Source organism: Scyliorhinus torazame, chromosome 27, assembly GCF_047496885.1.
Source record: "Scyliorhinus torazame isolate Kashiwa2021f chromosome 27, sScyTor2.1, whole genome shotgun sequence".
NCBI lineage: Eukaryota > Metazoa > Chordata > Chondrichthyes > Carcharhiniformes > Scyliorhinidae > Scyliorhinus > Scyliorhinus torazame.
In genome coordinates this window covers 29,796,954-29,823,145 of record NC_092733.1, presented here as the reverse complement: position 1 = coordinate 29,823,145, position 26,192 = coordinate 29,796,954, and the positions used below count along the sequence as shown (strand labels likewise).

At 49.3% G+C, this 26,192-nt stretch overlaps 1 protein-coding gene across 1 annotated transcript in view; it reads right to left on the bottom strand.

Moving 5' to 3' along the window:
* The window catches only part of LOC140403325 (histone chaperone asf1b), a 28,702-nt gene extending 6,771 nt beyond the window's left edge, over window positions 1-21,931 (bottom strand). The window contains exons 1-3 of the mRNA XM_072491189.1: window positions 21,709-21,931; window positions 21,298-21,413; window positions 13,425-13,601 (exon numbers count right to left, since the gene is read on the bottom strand). Of these exons, the coding sequence (XP_072347290.1) occupies window positions 13,425-13,601; window positions 21,298-21,413; window positions 21,709-21,817 (402 nt within the window). The 5' untranslated portion in view covers window positions 21,818-21,931. The remainder of the gene's footprint in view (window positions 1-13,424; window positions 13,602-21,297; window positions 21,414-21,708) is intronic.
* Window positions 21,932-26,192: the final 4,261 nt, after the last annotated feature.

Here is a 26,192-nt window from a genome sequence, read left to right as displayed (position 1 = left end):
CCGGTTGCGGCTATGCAGAGCTAAGCCGCACATTCGGCAGCTCCTGCTAAAACAGACTTTTGGGCTCTCCTGAGGAGCCCCAACGGTAATTTTTTCGACAACTTCCAGTGTGGGAAGGTGAGCAAGGTCCCCCCTCCATAGTGTATGGATCGGACCAGGAGTGGAGCGGTCAAAAAAGCGTTTTTGGAGCAGTGAAATGTGCGAGGGAGAAAAAACAAGATGGCGGCGGGCGTAGATCAAGCGGCATGGGTGCAGGAGCAGCAGGAGTTTCTCAGGCGCTGCTTTGACGAGCTGAAGAAAGAGGTGCTGGCGCCAATGCTGACGGCGATCGAGGGGTTAGTGGAGACCCAGAAGGCCCAAGGGGCGGCGATCCGGGAGGCGAGGGAAAAAAACGCGGAGAACGAGGACGAGATCTTGGGCCTGGCGGTGAAGGTGGAGGCGCTACAAAGAGGTGGGCGGAAAGATTAGAAGACCTGGAGAACAGGCCGAGGAGGAAGAATCTTCGGATTCTGGGTCTCCCTGAAGGAGTGGAGGGGGCCGATGCTGGAGCATATGTGAGCACAATGTTCAACTCGCTGATGTGTGCGGAGGCCTCTCAGTCCCCTGGAGCTAGATGGGGCTCATCGTGTCCTGGCAAGAAGACCTGAGGCCAACGAGCTGCCTCGGGTGGTAGTGGTGAGGTTTCACCGTCTCGTGGATAGACAGTGTGTTTTGAGATGGGCTAAGAAAGAGCGGAGCAGCAGATGGGAGAATACAGAGATCCGAATCTACCAGGACTGGAGTGCGGAGGTGGCAAAGAAGAGAGCTGGTTTTAATCGGATCAAGGCGGTGCTCCATCAGAAGGGGGTGAGGTTCGGAATGCTGCAGCCAGCGCGATTGTGGGTCACATTTCAGGATCAACACCACTACTTCGAAACACCCGAGGAGGCTTGGACCTTTATACAAACTGAAAAGTTGGACTCAAACTGAGGGTCTGTGGTCGTTGTTGGGGGGGGGGGGGGGGGGGGGGGGGAAGAGAGGGAGAGATGTCGGTTGTATACAGGGTTTTAACTATGCGTAGGGAATGTTCCACAGGTTGGGTGATGGATGGGGAAAGAGATCTGATGGGGAGACTGTGAGAGAATGTGGGCGCCGGTGCTGGAGGGAGGGGAGGCCCGGGGATGGGGGAATTGGGATAAGGCCGCAAAAGGAGCTGCGTCAGAGGGGGCGGGGCCGGCTTAGGAAAGCACGGGCTTTTTCCCGTGTTGGAAGGACGGAGGGGCGGGGTGGAGGAGCGCACACCGACTGTTGGGGAGGAGGGATTCCCACATTGGGGGGGGGGGGGGGGGGTCAATGGGATGGCGGGGGAGGCCGGGGTCAGCAGACTTATGGGAGTGTTATGGGAGGAGCAAAAGAGCGAGACACGGATCTAGCGGGGGGGGGGGTATAGGGTTGCTGCTGCATTGGCCGATGGGGAACTGGAAACAGAAGGTGGTCGGGACAGTGGTCCCCTGTCTGGGGGACTGGGAGGCGCGGACACGGGACTGGCCTGGAAAAGGAGATGGCTGATAACTTGGAATGCGAGGGGCCTGAATGGGCCGATAAAAAGGGCCCGAGCGCTCGCGCATTTGAAAGGACTAAGGGCAGACGTGGTTATGCTCCAAGAGACGCACCTAAAGGTGGCGGACCAAGTTAGGCTAAGGAAAGGATGGGTGGGACAGGTGTTCCACTCAGGACTGGACGCAAAGAACAGAGGGGTGGCCATTTTGGTGGGGAAACGGGTAGCATTTGAAGCAAAGAACATCGTAGCAGATAGTGGAGGTAGATATGTAATGGTGAGTGGTAGGCTGGAGGGAATGGAGGTCGTGTTGGTTAATGTGTATGCCCCAAATTGGGACAATGCGGGGTTCATGAGACGGATGCTGGGGCGTATTCCAGACCTGGAGGCAGGAAATTTAATTTTAGGAGGGGACTTCAATACGGTGCTGGACCCGGGGCTAGATAGATCCAGCTCAAGGACTGGAAGAAGGCCAGCAGCAGCCAAGGTACTGAAGGGGTTTATGGACCAAATGGGGCGAGTGGATCCATGGCGATTTCTTAGACCCAGGGCTAGGGAGTATTCCTTCTTCTCCCACGTCCATAAAGTGTACTCCCGGATAGATTTTTTTGTTCTAGGAAGGTCGTTGATCTCTAGGGTGGAAGCTGCTGAATACTCAGCCATAGCGGTTTCGGATCATGCCCCACATTGGGTGGACCTGGAATTAGGAGAGGACAGGGAGCAGAGAACACTCTGGCAATTAGATGTGGGACTGATGGCGGATGAGGGAGTGTGTGCAAGAGTGAGGGGGTGTATCGAGAGATACCTGGAGGTCAATGACGACGGCGAGGTCCCTGTGGGAGTGGTCTGGGAAGCACTAAAAGCGGTGGTCAGAGGAGAGCTGATTTCTATTGGGGCCCACAAAAGGAAAACAGAGGCCAAGGAAAGGGATAGATTACTGGGGGAGATTTTAAGGGTGGACAGGGAATTTGCAGAGACCCCGGAGGAGGAGCTGTACAGGGAGAGGAGACAACTCCAGACGGAGTTTGACCTTCTGACCACCAGAAAGGCGGAGGTACTGTGGAGGAAGGCACAGGGGAGGAGGTATGAATATGGGGAAAAGGCTAGTCGCCTGTTGGCGCACCAACTGCAAAAGAGGGCAGCAGCAAGGGAGATAGGAGGAATTAGGGATGAAAGGGGAGACACCGTGCGAAGGGCAGGAAAGATAAATGAGGTGTTTAAGACCTTTTATGAAGAACTGTATAGGTCTCAGCCCCCAGAAGGAGAGGAGGGGATGCGGCAGTTCCTGGACCAGTTGAGGTTCCCGAAAGTGGAGGAGCAGGCGGTGGCAGGCCTGGGGGCGCCGATTGAGGTGGACGAGGTTATTAAGGGACTGGGAAGCATGCAAGCAGGGAAGGCCCCGGGGCCAGACGGGTTCCCGGTGGAATTCTACAGAAAATATGTGGACTTGTTGGCCCCGTTGTTGGCAAGGACGTTCAATGAGGCCAGGGAAGGGGGGACACTACCCCCGACAATGTCGGAGGCGACGATATCGCTAATTTTGAAGAGGGACAAAGATCCGATGCAGTGTGGGTCCTATAGACCTATTTCACTATTGAACGTGGACGCCAAACTGCTAGCAAAGGTGCTGGCATCGAGGATAGAGGACTGTGTCCCAGGGGTGGTGCACGAAGACCAGACAGGGTTCGTAAAAGGGAGACAATTGAATGTTAACGTGCGACGGCTATTAGGGGTGATAATGATGCCCTCAGTGGAGGGGGAGGCAGAGATAGTGGCGGCAATGGACGCAGAGAAGGCATTTGATAGGGTGGAGTGGGAGTATTTATGGGAAGTGTTAAGGAGGGTTGGGAACGGATTTATTCGCTGGGTTAGACTACTTTATGGGGCACCAACGGCAAGCGTAGTTACAGGTCGACATAGATCGGAGTATTTCCGATTATATAGGGGAACAAGACGGGGATGCCCGCTGTCTCCATTGTTGTTTGCGCTGGCAATTGAACCTCTGGCCATGGCGCTGAGAGACTCCAGGAAATGGAGAGGGGTGACTAGAGGGGGGAGAAGAACAGAGTCTCGTTATACGCGGATGACCTATTGCTATACGTGTCGGACCCAGCCGGGGGGGGGGGGGGGGGGGGGGGGGGGGGGAGTTAGAGGTTATGCGAATCTTGAGGGGGTTCGGGGAATTTTCAGGGTATAGGTTAAACATGGGGAAGAGTGAATTATGTGATACATCCAGGGGACCAGAGTAGAGAGATAGAAGGCTTACCGCTAAGGAAAGTGGAAAGAAACTTCCGATACTTGGGGATTCAGATCGCTAGGAGCTGGGGAACCTTGCACAGACTTAATCTGACTCGGCTGGTAGAACAAATGGAGGACTTTAAGAGGTGGGACATGCAGCCTTTATCGCTGGCAGGCAGGGTGCAGGCAATTAAGATGATGGTCCTCCCGAGGTTCTTATTTGTATTTCAATGTCTCCCTATTTTAATCACCAGGATCTTTTTTAATAAAATAGATAAGAGCATCACGAGCTTTGTGTGGGCAGGGAAAGTTCCGAGAGTAAGGAGGGGGTTCCTGCAGCGCAGTAGGGACAGAGGAGGACTGGCACTACCGAATTTGGGAGATTATTATTGGGCCGCCAATGTGGCAATGATACGTAGATGGATGATGAGGGAGCAGCATGGAAAAGGCTGGAGAGAAGGTCCTGTAAAGGGACGAGTCTAGAAGTGCTGGTGACAGCGCCGCTACCGTTCTCACCGAAAAAGTACACCACGAACCCGGTGGTGGCGGCAACACTGAACATATGGGGACAGTGGAGGCGACAGAGAGGGGTGCGGGGAGCCCTGGTGGGGTCCCCTATCAGGAACAACCATAGGTTCGCCCCAGGAAGAATGGATGGAGGATTTCAGAGCTGGTACCAGTTGGGAATTAGGAAGGTGGGAGATTTATTCATAGAGGGGACTTTTGCGAGCTTGGGAGCACTGGAGGAAAAGTATAAGTTATCCCGGGGGAATTTCTTGAGATATATGCAGGTGAGGGCGTTTACTAGACAGGTGAGGGAATTTCCACGGCTCCCGACACAGGGGATACAGGACAGGGTGCTTTCAGGGGTGTGGGTCGGAGAGGGCAAGGTGTCAGAGATTTATAGAGAGATGAGGGAAGAGGGGGAGGAGTCGGTGGGCGAACTAAAAAGAAAGTGGGAAGAAGAATTAGGGGAGGAGATAGAGGAGGGTATGTGGGCTGATGCCCTAAGCAGGGTAAATTCCTCTTCCTCATGCGCCAGGCTTAGCCTGATTCAATTTAAGGTGCTACATAGAGCACACATAACGGGGGCAAGATTGAACAGGTTCTTTGGAGTGGAGGACAAATGTGGGAGGTGTGGCAGGAGCCCGGCAAACCACACACATATGTATTGGGCGTGCCCGGCACTGGAAGGGAATTGGAAGGGAGTGACTTCGCAGGTGGTGAAGGCCCAGGTCAAACCAGGCTGGGGGTTAGCTCTATTTGGAGTTGCGGAAGAGCCGGGAGTGCAGGAGGCGAAAGAGGCCAATGTCGTGGCCTTTGCGTCCTTCGTAGCCCGGCGCAGGATCCTACTCATGTGGAAGGAGGCGAAACACCCCGGACTGGAGGCCTGGGTAAACGATATGGCAGGGTTTATTAAACTGGAGCAGATAAAGTTTGCCCTGAGAGGATCGGCTCAAGGGTTCACCAGGCGGTGGCAGCCATTTCTCGACTACCTAGGGGAACGTTAGAGGGAAGACGGATGACCAGCAGCAGCAACCCAGGGGGGAGGGGGGGCAGGGGGGAGGCAGTTGAGTATAGGTCAATAGAGTACGAGGTTTTGTTACTTGCATATTATTACTACTATTATTATTATTATTATTGTTAAAAAGTTTAAAAATTTCTGTTTTGTTACTGTTATCGTTTCGCTTGTTTTGTAAGCGGGAAAAATGTTGCTCAGGGAAAAAAATTTCAATAAAATATATTTTTTAAAAAAGGGACTGAAGGCAGACGTGGTCATGCTTCAGGAAACACATTTGAAGGTGGCAGACCAGGTCAGGTTATGAAAGGGATGGGTATTCCATTCGGGGCTGGATGCAAAGAACAAAGGGGTGGCAATACTGGTGGGGAAGCAGGTGTCGTTTGAGGCCAAGAATATTGTAGTGGACAATGGAGGTCGATACATGGTGAGCGGTAGGTTGCAGGGGGCGTGGGTGATATTGGTAAACATATACGCCCCGAACTGGGATGATGCCGGATTAATGAAGCGTATGTTGGGGCGGATTCCGGATCTGGAGGCAGGAAGCTTGATAATGGGGGGGATTTCAACACGGTGTTGGACCCAGCATTAGATCGCTCCAATCTAGGACGGGGAAGAGGCCGGCTGCGGCCAAGGTGCTTAGGGGGTTTATGGATCAGATGTGGGGGGTAGATCCGTGGAGATTTGCTAGGCCCATGGCCAGGGAATTTTCTTTTTTTCCCTCACGTACACAGAGCCTACTCCCGGATAGATTTTTTTATTTTGAGTAGGGCGCTGATCCCGAAAGTGGAGGGAATGGAGTACTCGGCCATAGCCATCTCAGACCACGCCCCGCACTGGGTGGAGCTGGAGTTAGGAGAGGAGTGGGACCAACGACCACTGTGGCGTCTGGATGTGGGATTACTAGCGGATGAGGTGGTGTGCAGGAGTGCATTGAAAGGTATTTGGAGGCCAACGACAACGGGGAGATGCAGGTGGGGGTAGTATGGGAGGCACTGAAGGCGGTGGTCAGGGGAGAGTTGATCTCCATCAGGGCTCACAGGGAGAAGAGAGAGGGCAGGGAAAGGGAGAGGTTAGTGGGGGAGATCCTAAGGGTAGACAGGAGATATGCAGAGGCCCCCGAGGAGGGACTACTTGGGGAGCGGCGAAGTCTCCAGACGGAATTCGACCTGTTGACCACAGGGAAGGCAGAGGCACAATGGAGGAAAGCACAGGGGGCGACGTACGAGTATGGGGAGAAGGCGAGCCGGATGCTGGCACATCAGCTCCGTAAGAGGATGGCAGCAAGGGAGATAGGTGGAGTCAAGGATAGCAGGGGAACTACAGTGCGGAGTGCGGTGAAAGTAAATGAGGCATTTAAGGACTTTTATGAGGAGCTGTATAGATCTCAGCCCCCAGCGGGGGAAGAGGGGATGCGACGATTTCTAGATCAACTGAGGTTCCCGAGGGTGGAGGAGCAGGAGGTGGCTGGTTTGGGGGCACCAATTGGGCTGGAGGAGCTGGTTAAAGGACTGGGGAGCATGCAGGTGGGGAAGGCCCCGGGGCCAGATGGGTTCCCAGTTGAGTTTTACAGGAAGTATCCAGACCTGTTAGCCCCGTTGCTAGTGAGGACTTTCAATGAGGCAAGGGAGGGGGGGACCCTGCTAAGTTGCTGGCAAAGGTGCTGGCTACGAGAATTGAGGAGTGTGTCCCGGGGGTGATTAATGAGGACCAGACGGGATTTGTAAAGGGCAGGCAGCTAAACACCAATGTACGGAGGCTCCTAAACATGATTATGCCATTGGTGGAGGGAGAGGCAGAGATAGTGGCAGCTATGGACACGGAGAAGGCCTTTGACCTGAAGTGCTGCGGAGGTTGGGGAGGCGTTTATTAGTTGGGTTAAGCTCCTATATAGAGCCCCGGTGGCAAGTGTGGCTACGAATCGGCAGAGGTCGGAGTATTTTCGGCTGTATCGAGGGACGAGGCAGGGGTGCCCACTGTTTGCATTAGCAATTGAGCCTTTGGCCATGGCATTAAGGGAGTCCAGGAACTGGAGGGGGTGGTCAGAGGGGGCGAGGAGCATCAGGTGTCGCTGTATGCGGACGACCTGTTGCTGTATGTGGCAGATCCAGTGGAGGGGATGGTGGAGGTCATGCGGATCCTAAGGGAGTTTGGGGACTTCTCAGGCTATAAGCTCAATGTAGGGAAAAGTGAGCTCTTTGTGGTGCATCCAGGGGACCAGGGAAGAGGGATAGACGACCTACCGTGGAGGAGGGCGGAAAGGAGCTTTCGGTACTTGGGGATCCAGGTAGCTTGGAGCTGGGGGGCCCTGCACAAACTTAATTTGACGCGGCTGGTGGAGCAGGACTTCAAAAGATGGGATGTGTTGCCGCTCTCGCTAGCGGGCAGGGTACAGTCGATTAAAATGATGGTCCTCCCGAGGTTTCTTTTTGTGTTCCAGTGCCTTCCTATTATGATTACCAAGGCCTTTTTTAAGCGGGTAGGTAGGAGCATCATGGGTTTTGTGTGGGCAAACAAGACCCCGAGGGTAAGGAGGGGGTTTCTGGAGCGTAGTAGGGACAGAGGAGGGCTGGCGTTGCCGAATCTGGGTGGCTATTATTGGGCAGCCAACGTAGCGATGATCCGTAAGTGGGTAAGGGTAATAGAGGGAGAGAGGGCGGCATGGAAGAGGTTGGAGATGGCATCCTGCAAAGGAACAAGCCTGAGGGCTCTGGTGACGGCACCGCTGCCGCTCTCTCCGACAAGGTACACCACGAGTCCGGTGGTGGCGGCGACGCTAAAGATCTGGGGGCAGAGGGGACGACATAGGGGCGAGATGGGAGCCTCGGTGTGGTCCCCAATCCGGGAGAACCATAGGTTCGTCCCAGGGAGGATGGATGGGGGATTTCGGAGCTGGCATCGGGCAGGGATCAAAAGAATGGGGGACTTGTTTATAGACAGGACGTTTGCGAGCCTAGGGGCGCTGGAGGAGAGGTTCAGGTTACCCCCAGGAAATGCGTTCAGGTATATGCAAGTGAGGGTGTTTGTGAGGCGGCAGGTGAGGGAATTCCCGTTGCTCCCGGCACAGAGGATTCAGGACAGGGTGATTTTGGGTGTATGGGTCGGAGAAGGCAAGGTTTCGACGATATACCAGGAGATGAAAGAGGGGGAGGCTTTGGTAGAGGAACTGAAGGGCAAGTGGGAGGAGGAGATTGGAAGAGGGTCTGTGGGCGGATGCCCTGAGTAGGGTTAATTCCTCCTCATGTGCCAGGCTCAGCATGATACAGTTTAAGGTTATTCACAGAGCGCATATGACAGGGGCGAGGCTGAGTAGGTTCTTTGGGGTGGAGGACAGGTGTGGTGGAGGACAGGTGTGGGAGGTGCTCGGGAAGCCCAGCGAATCACATCCACATGTTTTGGTCGTGCCCGGCACTGGGTTTCACGAGGACTATGTCCAAGGTGGTGAAATCCCAGGTCAAACCAAAGTAGGGGGCTGGCATTATTTGGGGTGGCGGACGAGCCGGGAGTGCAGGAGGCGAAAGAGGCCGGTATTCTGATTCTGGCCTTTGCGTCCCTGGTAGCCCGGCGGAGGATCTTGCTCATGTGGAAAGACGTGAAGCCCCCCAGTGTGGAGGCCTGGATAAATGACATGGCAGGGTTCATTAAGCTGGAGGATGAAGTTTGCCTTGAGAGGGTCTGCACAGGGGTTCTTCAGGCGGTGGCAACCGTTCCTAGACTATCTCGCTGAGCGCTAGAATGAGGTCGGTCAGCAGCAGCAACCCGGGGGGGGGTTCCCCAGGGGTACTTGTAAAAAGCATATGGGAGGGTTAATATGTGCGGGGGAAACCCATTGTATAAGTTCGGTATTGTGTTTGATTGATATGTTTATGTTTTGCTTTGTTCTTTTCTGTTACGGGGGGGGGGGGGTTTAATTGGGCGAAAAAAATGTTGTTGGAAAAACTTTGAATAAACATTTTTTTTTTTTTTTTTAAAAAAGCATGGCGCGGCTGCCTCACGGCGCCGGGGTCCCCGGTTCGATCCTGGCCCCGGGTCACTGTCAGTGTGGAGTTTGCACAGTCTCGCCGCGTTTGTGTGGGTCTCACCCCCACAACCCAAAGATGTGCAGGCTAGGTGGATTGGCCATGCTAATTTGCCTCTTAACTGGAAAAACATTGGACACCAATTAAAAAAAACTCACTGCATTGTCATTAACCTTTTGCCATTATCCACTTTTAAAAATTAATCTGCGCACAAGCCTGATTTTTTTTCCCTCCCCCAAAGATAGTTTCGCCCCACTCACTCAACATAAAACAGAGCAACCTACAATTACAAGGAATCTCCCTGCACTTTAAGCTAGCACATTTGCTTTGCCACTTTCCAATCCTTGCACCACTTCCATATCTGGAAGATTTAGGGCTGGTTATCCACCTATCCACTGCACATTTCACCCCATCCATTACCTATAATATTGCAAATTGAAACATACATGACCCTGAGGGGTCTTGACATGTGGAGGGAATGTTTCCTCTTGTGGGAGAATACAGTATTAGGGGCTAGTTTAAGGGTCACCCATTTAGGACTGAAAATAATATTTTTATCCCAGGTTGAGTTTTTGGAAGTCTTTCTCAGTGGAATTTAGTGTGTATGTATGTATGTGGGGGGGCTTTTAATATTTACATGCTGCTAGATTTGATTTGCATTGACCATCATTCTATTCTCTTTTCCCTTCACCTCGAACTTATTCAGTTTGCTCGGGCTCTCACTAAGAATTCACCCGACATGCACAATACACCCGCGGCTTCATCATCATATTCTCCCATCTCCAAGGAGACCTGGTTGGGTTCCCTAGTCTTTCCCTCATGTTGGAACATACCTAGCCTGTAGCAGAAATTAGATGGGATCAGAAAAGGGAATGCAAAGGTCTCACCTTTGCATTAAGTGCATGCACTGTAAAACTAAAAATTTGGCAAACAAGTTGGGTGAGCTGATAATGCAGATATTTACTTGGGAATGTCATGGCAATAAAGGAGCGGGAGGGACATACGTTAGTATAAAAGCTAATTTATATACTGAATGGTATCATACTGCTTATTGCCATTTTGTATTGGGACAGGAGGGATCTGTACCGTTGGGACAGTGTCCTAGCAGAAAGGATACATAGGCTGGTCACAAGGACTTTAAACCAGCAAATTTGGTTTTGGGGGGGGGGGGGGGGGGGGGGGGGGGAGAAGAGAGAGAGAAAAAAAAAAGAGAAAGCAAAAGGCTACAAGTATAATGGTTAATAGAAACCAAGCAGTTGATCAGCATGCAGTATGCGAGAAGGTATAAAGGATGAGCAGGCAGGGCCAATGTAATGACTATAGAGGGGAAAATCAATGCAAAGTGACGGGAGTGAAAGTTGGGGATGAGGTGGAGTGTCATCAGAGATTAATAAAAGGAGGTCAGAATCTGTGAAAAGCAGTGCACAAGAAAATCCTGCAAGGGAAAGACAAATCAGTAGGACATTTAAAAACCTTGACCTTAAATGCATGCTGTATTGGGAATAAGGTCAATGGGCTGACAGCACAAATAGAGACAACATGGGTATGATTTGGTGGGGGTTACTGAAACATGGTCACAGGACGACTGGGAGTTGAATGTCCAAGGGTACTCTGTTTCCGAAAGGATGGAGCAGGAGGTGGCGTTGCTTTATTGGTTAAAAATGACATCAAGATTGTATTAAGAAATGATATTGGCAGTAAGGGCCAAAATGTTAATCGATCTGGGTGGATAAAGAAAAAACAAGGGAATGTTGCCTCACGGCGCAGAGGTCCCAAGTTCAATTCCGGCTCTGGGTCACTGTCCGTGTGGCGTTTGCACATTCTCCCTGTGTTTGCGTGGGTTTCGCCCCCACAACGCAAAGATGTGCAGGCTAGATAGATTGGCCACGCTAAATTGCCCCTTAATTGGAAAAGATGAACTGGGTACTCTAAATTTATTTTTTTTAAAACAAGGAAAAACTCCTTGGTAGGATTAACTTAGGCCCCCCAAGCAAATATTGAGGGTTTGGAAAGGGCACAACAGTAATAATGGGTGATTTAAATATTCATATCGACTGGATCAAATTGGCAAGGGTAGCCTTGAGGGACATTTCATAGTGTATGAGGGATTGTTTCTTAGAGCAATATGTTATGGAACCAACCAAGGAGAAGACTATTTTAGATTTTGTATTATGTAACGAAGAAGGTTTGATAAATAGTCTCGTCGTTAAGAATCCTCTTCGAAGGAGTGATCACAGCATTTCAAATTCAGATTGAGAGAACCGTGCCAGACTAGAGTTTTAGCGTTGGGCAGAGGTAATTATAAAGGCCTGAACAAAGAGTTGGCCCAAGTAGACTGGGCACAGATAATGGAGGGTAGGACAGTTGATGAACAGTGGCAGATGTTCAGGGAGATATTAAGTACATTGCTGAGAGAAAGAGTTGTAAAAAGGAGAAAAACATTCCATGGCTAAAGGAGGAAGTCAGATGACTGAACAGTTGGAAAGACAAAGCTCAATCCACCATTGCCAGCATGGTTTTATGAAGGGCAAGTCATGCTTAGCAAACTTAGGAGTTCTTAGAGGACGTAACCAGCAAGGTAGATCATGGGGAACCTGCGGATGTGGTATATCTAGACTTCCAGAAGGTGTCGCATAAAAGATTGATCCAGAAGGTGAGATTGCAAGGGATTGGGGATAGAGTACTAGATTGGATTGAGGATCGGCTTGCTGACAAAGCAGAGGGTCGGGATAAATGGATCCTTCTCTGGCTGGCGAACTGTAACTAGCAGGGTGCCACAGGGGTCAGTCCTTGGACCTCAACTGTTGTAGGTGTGAGGTGATCCATTTCGGCCAAAAAACCAAAGGCAAATTATCTGAATGGAAAGTAGATTCTGGGCAGAGGGATCTGGGAATATTTGTTCATGAATCGCAGAGTCAGTATGCAGGTACAGCATACCATTAAAAAAGCAAATGGAATGTTACCGTTTATTGCAAAAGGACTGGAGTCGAAAAGTAGAGAAGTGTTGTTGCAATTGTATAGGGTGTTGGTGAGACCACATCTGGAGTAGTGTGTCCAGTTTTGGTCCCCTTATTTGAGGAAGGATGTGGTGGCATTGGAAGGAGTTCAGGGGAGGTTCACCAGATTGATTCCAGGGACGAAAGGGTTGACATACAAGAGATGAAACAGTTTGGGCTTATACTCGCTGGAGTTTAGAAGGATGAGGGGGATCTCAGCGAGGTATAAAATGATTGATAAAAGTAAAAGTAGACCAAATGTTCCCCCTTGTGGGGCAATCTAGAACGAGAGGTCACAGATATAGGTTGAGGGGATAGATTTAGAACAGAGGAGTAACTACTTCTCGCAGAGGTGGTGAATTTGTGGAACTCACTGCCCCATAGTGGGGTGGAATCAGAATCATTAAATGGTTAAGAGGGAGATAGATGTATTTCTGATTTTAAAAAATGGGTTAAGAGAGATATGGGGAACAGGTGGATTTAAGACCAGGAAGAGATCAGCCAGGATCTAATTGAATGGCGGACAGAGTCGAAGGGTTGAATTGGACGGCACGGTAGCACTGTTGCTTCACAGCTCCAGGGTCCCAGGTTCCATTCCTGGCTTGGGTTACTGTCTGTGCAGAGTCTGCACCTTCAGTGTCTGCGTGGGTTTCCTCCTCCCACAAGACCCGAAAGACGTGCTGTTAGGTAATTTGGATATTGAATTCTCCCTCTGTGTACCCAAACAGGCGGCGGAATGTGGCGACTAGGGGATTTTCACGGTAACTTCATTGCCGTGTTAATGTATGCCTACTTGTCACAATAAAGATTATAATTGCATACTTCTGTTCCCAAGTTCCTATCTGGGGTCATTAGACACAAGAGACAATCGTTCCCATTGCCAGAAGGGTCAAGAACCACAGGGCACTGATCAGAGATGTAAGTATAGCATGGAGTCCTCCAATGTTGGCATTATAAAGGGACAAGAGTTAGCTGTAATACACCAAATATGACCAGGATAGTTGAGACTGCTCTGCAAGGCAGTTAAACCACTGCAATACGTGGGGTGAGTGTTTTACTATACCAATTTCCTCCCTATTTCAAGAAAAGACACCCGAGCCTAGTGTAAAGCTTACCTTGGCATAGTCAGGTTTCATTGGTGGGTTCTCTTTTAATTCAGGGTCTGTGTATTCATTATTCACATAATATCCCACACGAATGAACTCCTGGTCTCTGTATGTGCAGGTGATCAGCACCACAGTCACACCAACTGCATCTGCATCTGGGATGAGACTTGCATTTGGGGCATCAGCCTGGAATATTAAAATAGGACCACATCAATTTAGTTCAGAAATCAATGTAAATACGAGACAACTCACAAGCACAAACACCATTAGAAAAGCAAATAATGCAAATACAACCCGCACGATACATCCAAGATCAGTCTTCAACAACCCAAATCCCTGAGATACAGAGCTTCCCAATAAAGCCGGCTTCCACATTGCTGGTGGAGGTGCTGACGACAGGGGGACTGGAGAAGGGGGGGTAGTATCGGCGGTTTACGGGTTTTTTTTGGAAGAGGAGAGGGCACCACTGAAAGGGATCAAGGCAAAGTGGGAGGAAGAGTTGGGAGAAGATATGGATCATAGAATTTACATTGCAGAAGGAGGCCATTCGGCCCATCAAGTCTGCACCAGCTCTTGGGAAGAGCACCCGACCCAAGGTCCACACCTCCACCCTATCCCCATAACCCAGTAACCCCACTCAACCAACACTAAGGGCAATTTTGGACACCAAGGGCAATTTAGCATGGCCAATCCATCTAACTTGCACATCTTTGGACTGTGGGAGGAAACCGGAGCAAACCCACGCACACACGGGGAGAACGTACAGACTCCGCGAGACAGTGATGCAGCAGGGAATCGAACTGGGACCCTGGAGCTGTGAAGCAATTGTGCGAACCACTATGCTACCGTGCTGCCCCACGGGTTATGGTGTGAGGTGCTCTGGAGGGTGAACGCCTCCACCTCGTGTGAGAGGTTGATACAGCTGAAGGTGGTATATAGAGCACACCGTACAAAGACGAGTCAGCTCTTTTGAGGGGGTAGAAGATGTGTGCGTCCAAAGCTGGAGGATTACTGGAAGGAGGTTTTTGTGGTAACCTCTAAAGTGGTGCACATGAAACTGGACCCGGGAAACGGGTGCAGAGGCAGATGTTATAGCCTTCACTTCATTGATCACTGAAAGGCAGATCCTGTTAGGGTGGAGATCAACCTCTCCACCCTGTGCCCGGGTCTGGTGGGGGGACCTGCTGGAATTCTTGACTCTTGAGAAGGTCAAATTTGAACTGAGGGGACAGATGGTGGAGTTCTACAACATGGGCTTTATTCATTATGCACTTTTGAGAATTGGATTACATCGAACATTAGGGAGGTGGTGGGGTTGGGAGAATTGGGGAAGGGGGACTGTACGTCTTAGTGACTATGGGTGATTCCAGATTTCTTTTTTGCCATTTGTTTATGTAAACATGCAGGCTAATGTTTGGGGGGTTGGTAGGAGGATGGGATTGTTGTTATTGATATGGGGATTGACACTGCATTCGTTACCGATTGGTGTTTATTTTTGGGTGTAGATTTGGGAGAAAGTGTGAAAAAGGAGAATAAAAATATATATTTAAAAAACAACCCAAACCCCTTGGCAGAAGGCCACAATACTTCACCGTCTTGTCAAATAATCAAGTAGTGAATTATCTCAATTCTTGACGTCTCTAGCCTCCACAAGAATCACAGTTGTCCAAATTCTTACCTTTTTCAGGTTTATGGCCTACCATTAGCCTACCCTGAAAACAATTTGATGCTCAAATAGAAATGTCCATGGTAGCTAGTTATAAGCTACATCGAAGACTAAGGATATGAAACAGACATCTCCAGCTGAAGCTTCAACATCCACTTCTAGAAGTTTGTTTCCAATTCCACCACTGCCCCAGACTCCCAATTCAGGAAGGAAATAGGCCAATACAGGACGCGACTCCAGGATGGGTGGGACAGGGCCTGAAGTGTATTTCATGAATTAGGAAAGGAATTAAACAGTAGGTCCTCAAAAGCAGTAATCTTAAGATTACTCCCAGTGTCACAAGTTAGTGAGCACAATAGGAAAATTCAGCAGTTCAACATGTGGCTGGAGAAATGAAAGGGGGAGGAGTTTAGATTTCTGAGTCACTGGGACAGGTGGGACCTGCAACACCGTAGCAGGATGGTAAAAGAAAGAGTAGGGCTGATGAGGAGAAATAACAAGAGGTATTAAACAAGCACTTTGCACCCATCTGTACAAAAGAAGAGGATGCTACCCAGGCTGAGATGAGGGCGAAAGCAATTGGTACACTAGAAGTATTTACAATTGAGAAGGTGGTGGTGGAAAGGCTATTTTTTCTAGATAAAGTACCAGGACGAGATGCATCAAAGGGTAATGAGTGAGGAGAGTGGAAGTCGCAGAGACACCAGTGATAATCTTTATTTGTTTGGACACGGGGGAGGGGGGTCTGCCAGAGGATTGCAAACGTTACACCTGTGCTCAAAAAGGGGAGACAAGGATAAAGCCAGCATCTACAGACCAGTCAGTTTGACAAAATTCAATAGTCAGTTCTAAGTGCAGGATTTTTTTCTCCCAATTAAGCGGCAATTTAGCGTGGCCAATCCACCTAACCAGCACATCTTTGGGTTGTTGGGGTGAGACCCACGCAGCACGGGGTTGAATGTCCAAACTCCGCACGGACAGTGATCCAGGACCAGGATTGAACAGGGGTCCTCTGCTGTGAGGCAACAGTGCGAACCACTGCACTACCATGCCACCCTTAGTGCAGAATAATCAAGGAAAGTTAGCATGGATTCAAGGGAAAATTATGTTCAACGAAGTGCTAGAGAATTTTGATAAGGGCAATACTGTTGAAGTGGTGTATATGGATGTTCGGTGCCACAGAACAGACTAGAGGAAAACTAGCTCAAAGGGAAAATAGGCCCTTGATGAGAAACTGGCTGAATGACAGTAAACGATAAAAGCAGATATGTAGTGGAGTTCCCCAGGGGCAAGTACTGGGACTTTTGCTCTTCTCGATATATATTAAATGACATAATTAAGAGGCTGGTCAATTAAGAGGACGATCTAACAAGGACAGACAAGTGGCAGAAGATGTTCAATGCAGAGAAATGAGATGATTCATTTTGGCAAGAATAATATGGGAAGACAATATAAAATAAAGGGAAAACTCTAAAGGAAGTCCAGGAACAGAGATCTTGGTGTATGAGTACATAAGAATAATTTCAGTGATAGGAACTGTAGCTATGAGGACAGATTAGAGGGGCTGAGCAACTGCTCTATCCCAAGATAGCATATAAATTCAAAATACTAGACTGAAGGACTAGAAGTTTTGTGCGGAAAATATTTCACCCAGAGGGTGGTTGGTGCCTGGAATGAGCATTGAGAGAGGGATGTGGAGGCAGGTCTGATAGAGGTATTCAAAAGGGTTGTTATCTGAGAGAATGTGCGAGGTAAAAGGGATAAGGCAGGGGTGTGGGACTAGGTATATTGTTCTTTCAGAGAGTCAGTGCAGACTCAAAGGGCCAAATGGCCCCCTCCTGCACTGTAAAGATTCTGATACTAGGAAGTTGCTGTGTTCAAAGGCCTCCGTGGTAAGTAATGAAGATTGAAGAGTCAACTCACATTTGAACTGCCTGCCTTTTAACATCCAAGAAGCTGCATCTACCAACGCGTAAAGGTAACAGAGGAAGCAGATTTAAAGGCGATTGACAAAACAATCAGAGCCAACATGAAAAAAGTATTTAGAAGTAGCACGGCCTCAGAAGCCTTGGAATTAATTTAACAAAAGCTTTCAGGAGAAACTTGATAAACAGATATATTGTAATATGGGAGAAACCGCAGACGAACGACAGTGCAGGGAGAATCTGGGTGATGCGAAAAAAAAAGCACCACTGACATGGAGACAGGAATTGATGACAATTTTACAAAAGGCAGTTTCATTATAAATTTGAGGAAAGGAATAATGAGGGTCGTATTCATGTCGCGAGGTCTAGAATACAAGATAAGGGATGTACTTCTGAGGCTGTACAAAGCTCTGGTCAGACCCCATTTGGAGTATTGTGAGCAGTTTTTTGGGGCCCCGTATCCAAGGTTGTGCTGACCTTGGAAAGGGTCCAGAGGAGGTTCACAAGAATGAACCCTGGAATGAAGAGCTTGTCATATGAGGAACGGTTGGGGACTCAAGAGGATACAATCTCAGACTAAATCCCTTTAAAACAGGGATGAGGAGGAATTTCTTCAGCCAGAGGGTGGTGAATCTGTGGAACTCTTTGCCGCAGAAGGCTGTGGAGGCCAAATCATTGAGTGCCTTTAAGACAGAGAGATAGGTTCTTGATTTATAAGGGGATCAGGGGTAATGGACATGAGAAAAATATTGAATGGTGGAGCAGACTCGATGGGCCGAGTGACCCAATTCTGCTCCGAGGGGCTGGTTTAGCACACTGGGCTAAATAGCTGGTTCGTAATGCAGAACAAGGCAGCAGCGCGGGTTCAATTCCCCTACCTACCTCCCCGAACAGGCGCCGGAATGTGGCGACTAGGTGCTTTTCACAGCAACTTCATTGAAGCCTACTTGTGACAAGCGATTATTAAGTCTTATGGTCTAACACCAGGTTAAAGTCCAACAGGTTTATTTGGAATCACGAGCTTTCAAAGCATAGCTCCTTCCATCAGGTGAGTGAAGGGGTCAGTTACTCAAACACAGCATATGTGGATAAAGCCAACGATGCAAGATGATACTTTGAATGGGAGTCTTTGCAGGGAATTAAATCTGTACAGGGCCATTGGATGGAAGAGTACAATAAGTGTTCCAGGTCTTCCACAGCTACTTTAGAAAATATGGGATTTTCCCTCCATAAAACAGAAAGTGCCAGGAAGTCCCTGGGCAAGATATTAGATCTGTTTCAGAACAGACTATTGCAATGAAACATATAGCAGAGCTACAGTCCGACACCATAGAAAAATACATCCCTCATGAGAGCAACGCTCAAAATGCATCAAGCCTTCGATAAGTTTCCAAGTTTAGTTTTTTTTTTTTAAATCCACTCTTGCAAGTGTTCTTGGGTGTACTTCAGAACCTGGTGTAAAAGGCACATTTCAGCTGCAGTCTCTGCATCTATCTAGTTTGTGCAGCAAGTTACACAGCAGCTGCAGCATGCATTTCAATTTGAGAATATTAATGGCACTACTGGACAGCAGCATACATCACGGCACAAATACCTCCTACAAAATTTCTGCCCAAATGAAGGTCAAACCAGAGCAGTTTTTAAATAGGGTTTGCAGAATTGCTGAAACAATCCACATAATGCTAGACCGGGAAAATTCAATTCTGGAGTTTTGACAATTCTATTTTATTGGGGCCATCACCTTTCTTGACACATTGGAGAAAATTCTATAGGTAGATGTTTATACAAGATCGGAACCCAAGGGCTCAAATTACTTTGAGCCTCAAGTCAGAATGTTAGACTTCGATACAGATGAGGGTTCCCCTCCCCCAGAGAGGGAGTTTCAGATCCCACCACTGAGCTCCCTTCTATTTTGGTCAGTTACTTTAAAACCTACATCACACCTGGCTATTGACCGCTCTGCTAACAGAAAATAAAAAAGGACCTTCCTTCCCACTCTCTGGGTCCCTCAAAATACCAAAAGATAAACAACCCCAGACTATTCGATCTTCCTCACAGCCAAGCTGCCACTCAAGTAACTTCCTCAAATTCCCCCCCGTAACTTCACTAATATGATCAAATCCTTCCTGTAACGCAGTGTCAGTCGACATCTTCCGGCAGCCTACAACTTTCTTCTTCATGATCAACTTGTGCATCATCTGCAAAAAAAATGTAGGGGGCAAGACTCTATTTAAAAATCACAAAAAAAAATTAAGGACTGCCTGAGTCCCTGTCCACCCCACTGGATATTTCAAAGCAGCCAGCACAGCAAGGTTGAAATTTGGTCATGAAGCACCAGATTAGATATTGTCTTAGCCTACACCAAGCTGGTACACAAATATGAAATGAAAATGCAACGAACAAGGGCCACTAGCTGGCAAGATATTAGCCACACATCTTACAATTGCCCTATAATCCAGCCCTGATCTGTGACCAGTCTTGAGAACAATACTCCATTATTCTCTTGATTGATTTATCCTACCTCCAAAGTACATCATACCATGCTCACTGCAGATTATGGAAGTGCTGTAAATGACAATTGCGTCACTGAGGCAACGCAAGTATGTAGATAATCAACCAGACAGGCATGAAAATCATCAAAATCTTAGATCATTGCACAACCACCTACATAATACATTTAACTGTAGAATTACCAGTGAATCCACTCCGCCATTTAACTTAATATTCCACACAAAAACATTAGAAGCTAGTGTAGCTGATCTTATGCTTGATTAATGGATACAGGAAGGCAAGATGGAGGCCAGTCTCAAGCAATTAATGGAGAATGACAGGCAATAAAACAGCAAATGATGGAAAAAACTCAACATGTCTGGCAGCATCTGTGGAAGGAGTTCACGTTAAATCTGGTGAGACTCATCCCTGCCTTTCAGAAAACTTAGTGAAGGCCACCCCACTAAAGCCCTGCACATCTTTGGACTGTGGGAGGAAACCAGAGCACGCGGAGGAAACCCAGACACTGGGAGACTCCGCAGACAGTGACCCAAACCGAGAATCAAACCTGGGACCCTGGAATTTTGAAGCAACAGTGCTACCATGTTCTGTCAACCTCCCTGGGAGGTAGCTATGCCATCTTTCAATCCATCGGTTGCAGCCACCTAAAGCCATGTGGCCATTAACTGCAGTTTTGCCAGTCCCGACTGCACGTCACTTTGTGGTGCATAAGCTATTGCGAAAAAAATACAAAAGCACCAACTCCAATGGATAGAGGCAAGCGCAAAACATTGGGAATTAAACCTACAAGCATCCAAAGAAAAACTAAAGCAGGATTTGCAGCAGAGTAATCACCTGGGACTCATGAAATACCTCTTTAAGAATCATCCACCTAACTTGCAAATCTTTGGACAGTGGGAGGAAACCGGAGCAAACCCACACAGACACAGGGAGAAAGTGCAAACTCCAGTCACCCAAGTTCGGCGTTGAACCCGGGTCTCTGGAGCTGAGGCAGCAGTGCCGAACAACATGGCACTCTTCAAAGCAAAACGTTCAAATGCTGAAAAATGCATTGAGCTTTCAATGATTGAAATGGGGTTGCAAAAGGTTGGCAGTTTTAGAAATCCACAGTGCTGAAGAGATTAAAGAGTGCGTCCCAGAACCTAGCGTTCAAGGAAAGATCTTCCACTGTATGCATCTAGCAGGTTGCCCCTGCTGGGCAACCTGCTAGATGCATACAGTGGAAGATCCTTCCTTGAACGCTAGGTTCTGGGACGCAAGCTGGCACGGCGGCGGTGACGAGCGCCGCTGCCTCACGGCACCAGGGACCCAGGTTCGATTCCAGCCTCGGGTGACCGCCTCGTGCGGAGTCTGCACGTTCTCCCCCCGCGTCCGCCTGGGTTTCCTCCCACAGTCCAAAGACGCAGTGGTTAGGCGGACCGCCCGGCCGTGTCGAATCGCGCCCCGGCGGGGAGGGGAGAAAAGGGACGTGGGCTCATTCTGGATGGGCTGAACGGCAGGCAAGCTGTGTGTGTGTGTGTGGTGTGGGGGGGGAAATCTTAAGAGTCCAATCTGGGAATATGGACAGCAGCACTGGGTGGCAGTCCCCCTCCCTTTTGGTCAACCCTGGCTTCAGTGCCCACAGGCAGGACCGAGCAACCAGCCGGGCTGCCCAAATGCGCGCCTAAAATAACCCGCACCCGGGAGGTGGGGCCCTCCCGCGTTTGCCGCTCTCGGGTGCCGTGCCAAGGAAACGGCGGCTCACTTCACCCAGAGTGGGTCAGACCCCCATCACCTTTACCTGGAATACAAACATGTGGCGGCCAGCGGGTACGGGGCCCACCAGCACCGAGTCCAGCACCTGGTCGTGCTCCTCGCTCTCCGCCGATCCCACGTAGATTATTTTCCATTCCAGGTCTGAAAAGAGCAACAAAAAAAATAATTAATAATAATTAAAAAAAAAAACAGCGGCGAAAATTGCAGATGTTTTCTACGCATGTTTAAAAAAAAGAGGCGCCAGCCCGCCCTCCCGGGGAGCGCGCGCCACGGCCGGTGATTGACAGCTCCATTGATAAAAAAAAAAACCCCGCCATCAGAGCGCGCGCGCCGCCAGTTAGGAGTCCCAAACGGCCGGGCTCGCGGCCCCCCTCTCCCTGCGCACGCGCGCGCTCTCCCCCATCCCCCACCACCACCACCGCCACCACACACTCACCGTCCGGCAGATCCTCGATGCACTCGAAGGTGATCTCGAACTGGAAGGGGTTGTTGAAGGGAGACGGGTTGTCCAGCACCACCACGTTCAGCACCTGCACTTTAGCCATGGTGGCCCGGAGAGGGGGAGGTGAGTGTGTGTGTGTGTGGGGAGGGGGACCGGCCCACTCGCTCACTCCCGCCGCCCTGCGCCTGGTTTTTTTTTTTGTCCTTCCTCCCCCCTCTTTTTTTTTTTTTCCCTCCCGAACCCCCCCCTGCCCCTGTGGAATCCGGCTCGGCGGCCACTCTCCCACACTACGCGCCGTCCGCCCCTCCCCCGCTCTTTATAGCCGCCCCGCTCTCGCGAGAGCTTCCCGCCCCCTTCGATCAACTTTATTTATAAACAATGGGCCGCGCACTCGCCGTCCCACCAATCAGCGCGCCGGGTGGCGGGCGGCGCCAAAACCGCCTCACACACTGGGGGGGGGGGGGGGGGAGGGGCAACAGTGATGTCATAATTGGGGGGGCGGGGTAACGGGGATGGGCGGCACGGTAGCACAGTGGTTAGCACTGTTGCTTCACAACTCCATGGTCCCAGGTTCGATTCCCGGCTTGGGCCACTGTCTGCGGAGTCTGCACGTTCCCCCCCATGTCTGTGTGGGTTTCCTCCGGGCGCTCCGGTTTCCTCCCCCAAGTCCCGAAATTTGTGCGGTCAGGTCAATTGGTCATTCTGAATTCTCCCTCCGTATACCCAAACAGGCGCCGGAGTGTGGGGGCTGGGGGCTAACAACTTCTTTGCAGTGTTGTTACAATAAAGATTATTATATAGTGGGAGGTGGTAAAGGCGATTGGGGGGGGGGTGGTGGTGGTTTAGAGGGCATTAGGTAAAGGAGGTGGGTTTAGAGGTAGTGCGGGGAGGTGTAAAATGTATCGGTAATGGGAGGGGTAAAGGGGATGGGTTAAGGAGGAGGGGGTGAAGGTGTTGGAGTAAAGGGGTAAAGATGGTGACAGGGTAACAGTGACGGGGTGAGGGGGGATGAAGTAAAGGAAATGGGGTAAGGAGGAGGTGAAGACAAGAGGGTAAAGGAGTACAGAGGATGGGGCAAAAGGGAGGATAAAGGGGATTGGGCAAGGGAGGGAAGGAGTAAAGGGGATGGCGTATAATGTGAGGGGTAAAGGGGATGGGGCAAAGAGGGATTGGTTAAGGGGCCAAACCAAAGGCTAAGGGGTACCAGTGATGTGATAAGGGGAGGGGTAAAGGGTATGGGATGAGAAGGGTAAAGTGGAGAGGAAAGTGTAAAGGGGATGGACTGGCAGGAACGGGAGGAAGACGGGGGATAAGAGGGGAAAAGGGAGTGGAGGGATGGCGAGGGTAATGATGGGCGGAGGCGAAAGGACAATGAGTGAGGAAGTCAAATCGATTGTCGATAACCATTAGGAAGTGGAATAATACAGAGATTTCATAGATAAATCAGGTGGAAATTTTGCAGACACAGCAAATTGGTTATTCCAATTATAAAATTATTACCTGGTTGCAAGACTGTACAATTATTAATGCCCTTCACCACTTCAGGGTGTTCCGAACGCTTTTGCAAGGAAACAATAATCTCCTTCTGCTCACTGTTGCGGACACTTTGATCACAGCCAACAAAGTACTTTTGAGGCGCAGTAATTGCTCTAATGTAGCAAACCTGTCAACCACACAGCAATATCTCATTTACTGCAGCATGACAATGTCCACATAATCTGCTGCGTGATTTTGGATTTTGGATTAGCTATTGCCCAGGACGCAGGGGAGATGCTCCCTTCATTTTCTTGATAGGGCTGGCGTGGCCCTGATTAAGCTCTTCCCGACAGTTCAGCCTGTACTGGAGAGTTGGCCAGATTTAGTGCTCAATTCTGTGGAGTGGGGTTTGAACCCAAAATGTTACCCACCAGGGTCCCGGGTTCGATTCCCGCTTGGGTCACTGTCTGTGCAGAGTCTGCACGTTCTCCCCTTGTCTGCGTCGGTTTCCTCCGGGCGCTCCGGTTTCCTCCCACAAGTCCCGAAAGACATACTTGTTCAGTGAAGTGGACATTCTGAATTCTCGCTCTGTGTACCCGATCAGGCGCCGGAATGTGGCGACTAAGGGATTTTCACAGTAAATTCATTGCAGTGTTAATGTAAGCCTACTTGTGACAGTATGAAAGATTATTTTCATTATCATGACTCAAAGGCCAGAGTTCTACCTACTGAGCCATGGCTTGCACTTGCGTGAAAGGAATATCCACCAAATCAGTCCAGACTCCAGGAGGTTTGCTGTGTAATGTAAAGAGGGAGGCTAAATTGACACTGGAAGGTGCATGGACAAGCCACGTGGCCGTACAGCTTTTGAAATTCAACTGCGTTAGTCAGCCAAATCCCCCCCCCCCCTCCAAAGAATCGGCAGCTACCCTCACCCTCCAGTCGACATCCCCGTTTATTCAGGTCTCTGTGTTTCCTTTTTGGGGAAAACAATTGCTTTGTTGCAGAGATGTCGCTTAAAGCCATCTTAACGCTGTCCTGGAACTGCAGTTCATTGATTGTCAGGAACTGGTGTGTGTTTAAGAAAATTGACGTGTTGTTTTCCTTCTCAAAGTGAACCCAAAATCCCATCTAATTTTATTATTGACTCAGTTGTGTCCTGGACATTAAAAACTGGTTGCATTCAACCCACAAAGGCCTAGAAGTAGCCTTGAGAGGCAGGTCACGTTGTGCTCACAGTCAGAGATTGGGAATGGGCGGTCTGGACAAGAGTGAGTTTACCTCAGAATGTCGTTCAAGGATACATGGCAAGACTTTGCCACGTGACATATATCGAGCCTCCAAGCGGAACCGTAGGTTGACTTGCTCGCTTCTCTTTCCATGAGGGAGAGCAGAAAACACGCTGGAATTTGTCACGGTTAAGAACATAAGAACTAGGAGCAGGAGTAGGCCACCTGGCCCCTCGAGCCTGCTCCGCCATTCAATGAGTTCATGGCTGATCTTTTGTGGACTCAGCTCCGCTTTCCAGCCCGAACACCATAACCCTTAATCCCTTTATTCTTCAAAAAACTATCTATCTTTACCTTAAAAACGTTTAAAGAAGGAGCCTCTACTGCTTCACTGGGCAAGGAAGTCCATAGATTCACAACAACTTTGGGTGAAGAAGTTCCTCCTAAACTCAGTCCTAAATCTACTTCCCCTTATTTTGAGGCTATGCCCCCTAGTTCTGCTTTCACCCACCAGTGGAAACAACCTGCCCGCATCTATCCTATCTATTCCCTTCATAATTTTATATGTTTCTGTAAGATCCCCCCTCATCCTTCTAAAATATTTTTTCTTCTTTTTTTTTTATCGCTTATTGTCACAAGTAGGCTTCAAATGAAGTTACTGTGAAAAGCCCCTAGTTGCCACAGTCCGGCGCCTGTTCGGGGAGGCTGTTACGGGAATTGAACCGTGCTGCTGGCCTGCCTTGGTCTGCTTTCAAAGCCAGCAATTTAGCCCTGTGCTAAACAGCCCCTAAATTCCAACGAGTACAGTCCCAGTCTACTCAACCTCTCCTCGTAATCCAACCCCTTCAGCTCTGGGATTAACCTAGTGAATCTCCTCTGCACACCCTCCAGTGCCAGTACGTCCTTTCTCAAGTAAGGAGACCAAAACTGAACACAATACTCCAGGTGTGGCCTCACTAACACCGCATCCAATTGCAGCAGAACCTCCCTAGTCTTAAACTCCATCCCTCTAGCAATGAAGGACAAAATTCCATTTGCCTTCTTAATCACCTGTTGCACCTGTAAACCAACTTTTTGCGACTCATGCACTAGCACACCCAGGTCTCTCTGCACAGCAGCATGTTTTAATATTTTATCATTTAAATAATAATCCCTTTTGCTGTTATTCCTACCAAAATGGATAACCTCACATTTGTCAACATTGTAGTCCATCTGCCAGACCCTAGCCCATTCACTTAGCCTATCCATATCCCTCTGCAGACTTCCAGTATCCTCTGCACTTTTTGCTTTACCACTCATCTTAATGTCGTCTGCAAACTTGGACACATTGCCCTTGGTCCCCAACTCCAAAACATCTCTGTAAATTGTGAACAATTGTGGGCCCAACACTGATCCCTGAGGGACACCACTAGCTACTGATTGCCAACCAGAGAAACACCCATTAATCCCTATTCTTTGCTTTCTATTAATTAACCAATCCTCTATCCATGCTACTACTTTCCCCTTAATGCCATACATCTTTATCTTATGCAGCAACCTTTTGTGTGGCACCTTGTCAAAGGCTTTCTGGAAATCCAGATATACCACATCCATTGGCTCCCCATTAACTACAGCACTGGTAATGTCCTCAAAAAATTCCACTAAATTAGTTAGGCACGACCTGCCCTTTATGAACCAATGCTGCGTCTGCCCAATGGGACAATTTCCATCCAGATGCCCGCTATTTCTTCCTTGATGATAGATTCCAGCATCTTCCCTACTACCGAAGTTAAG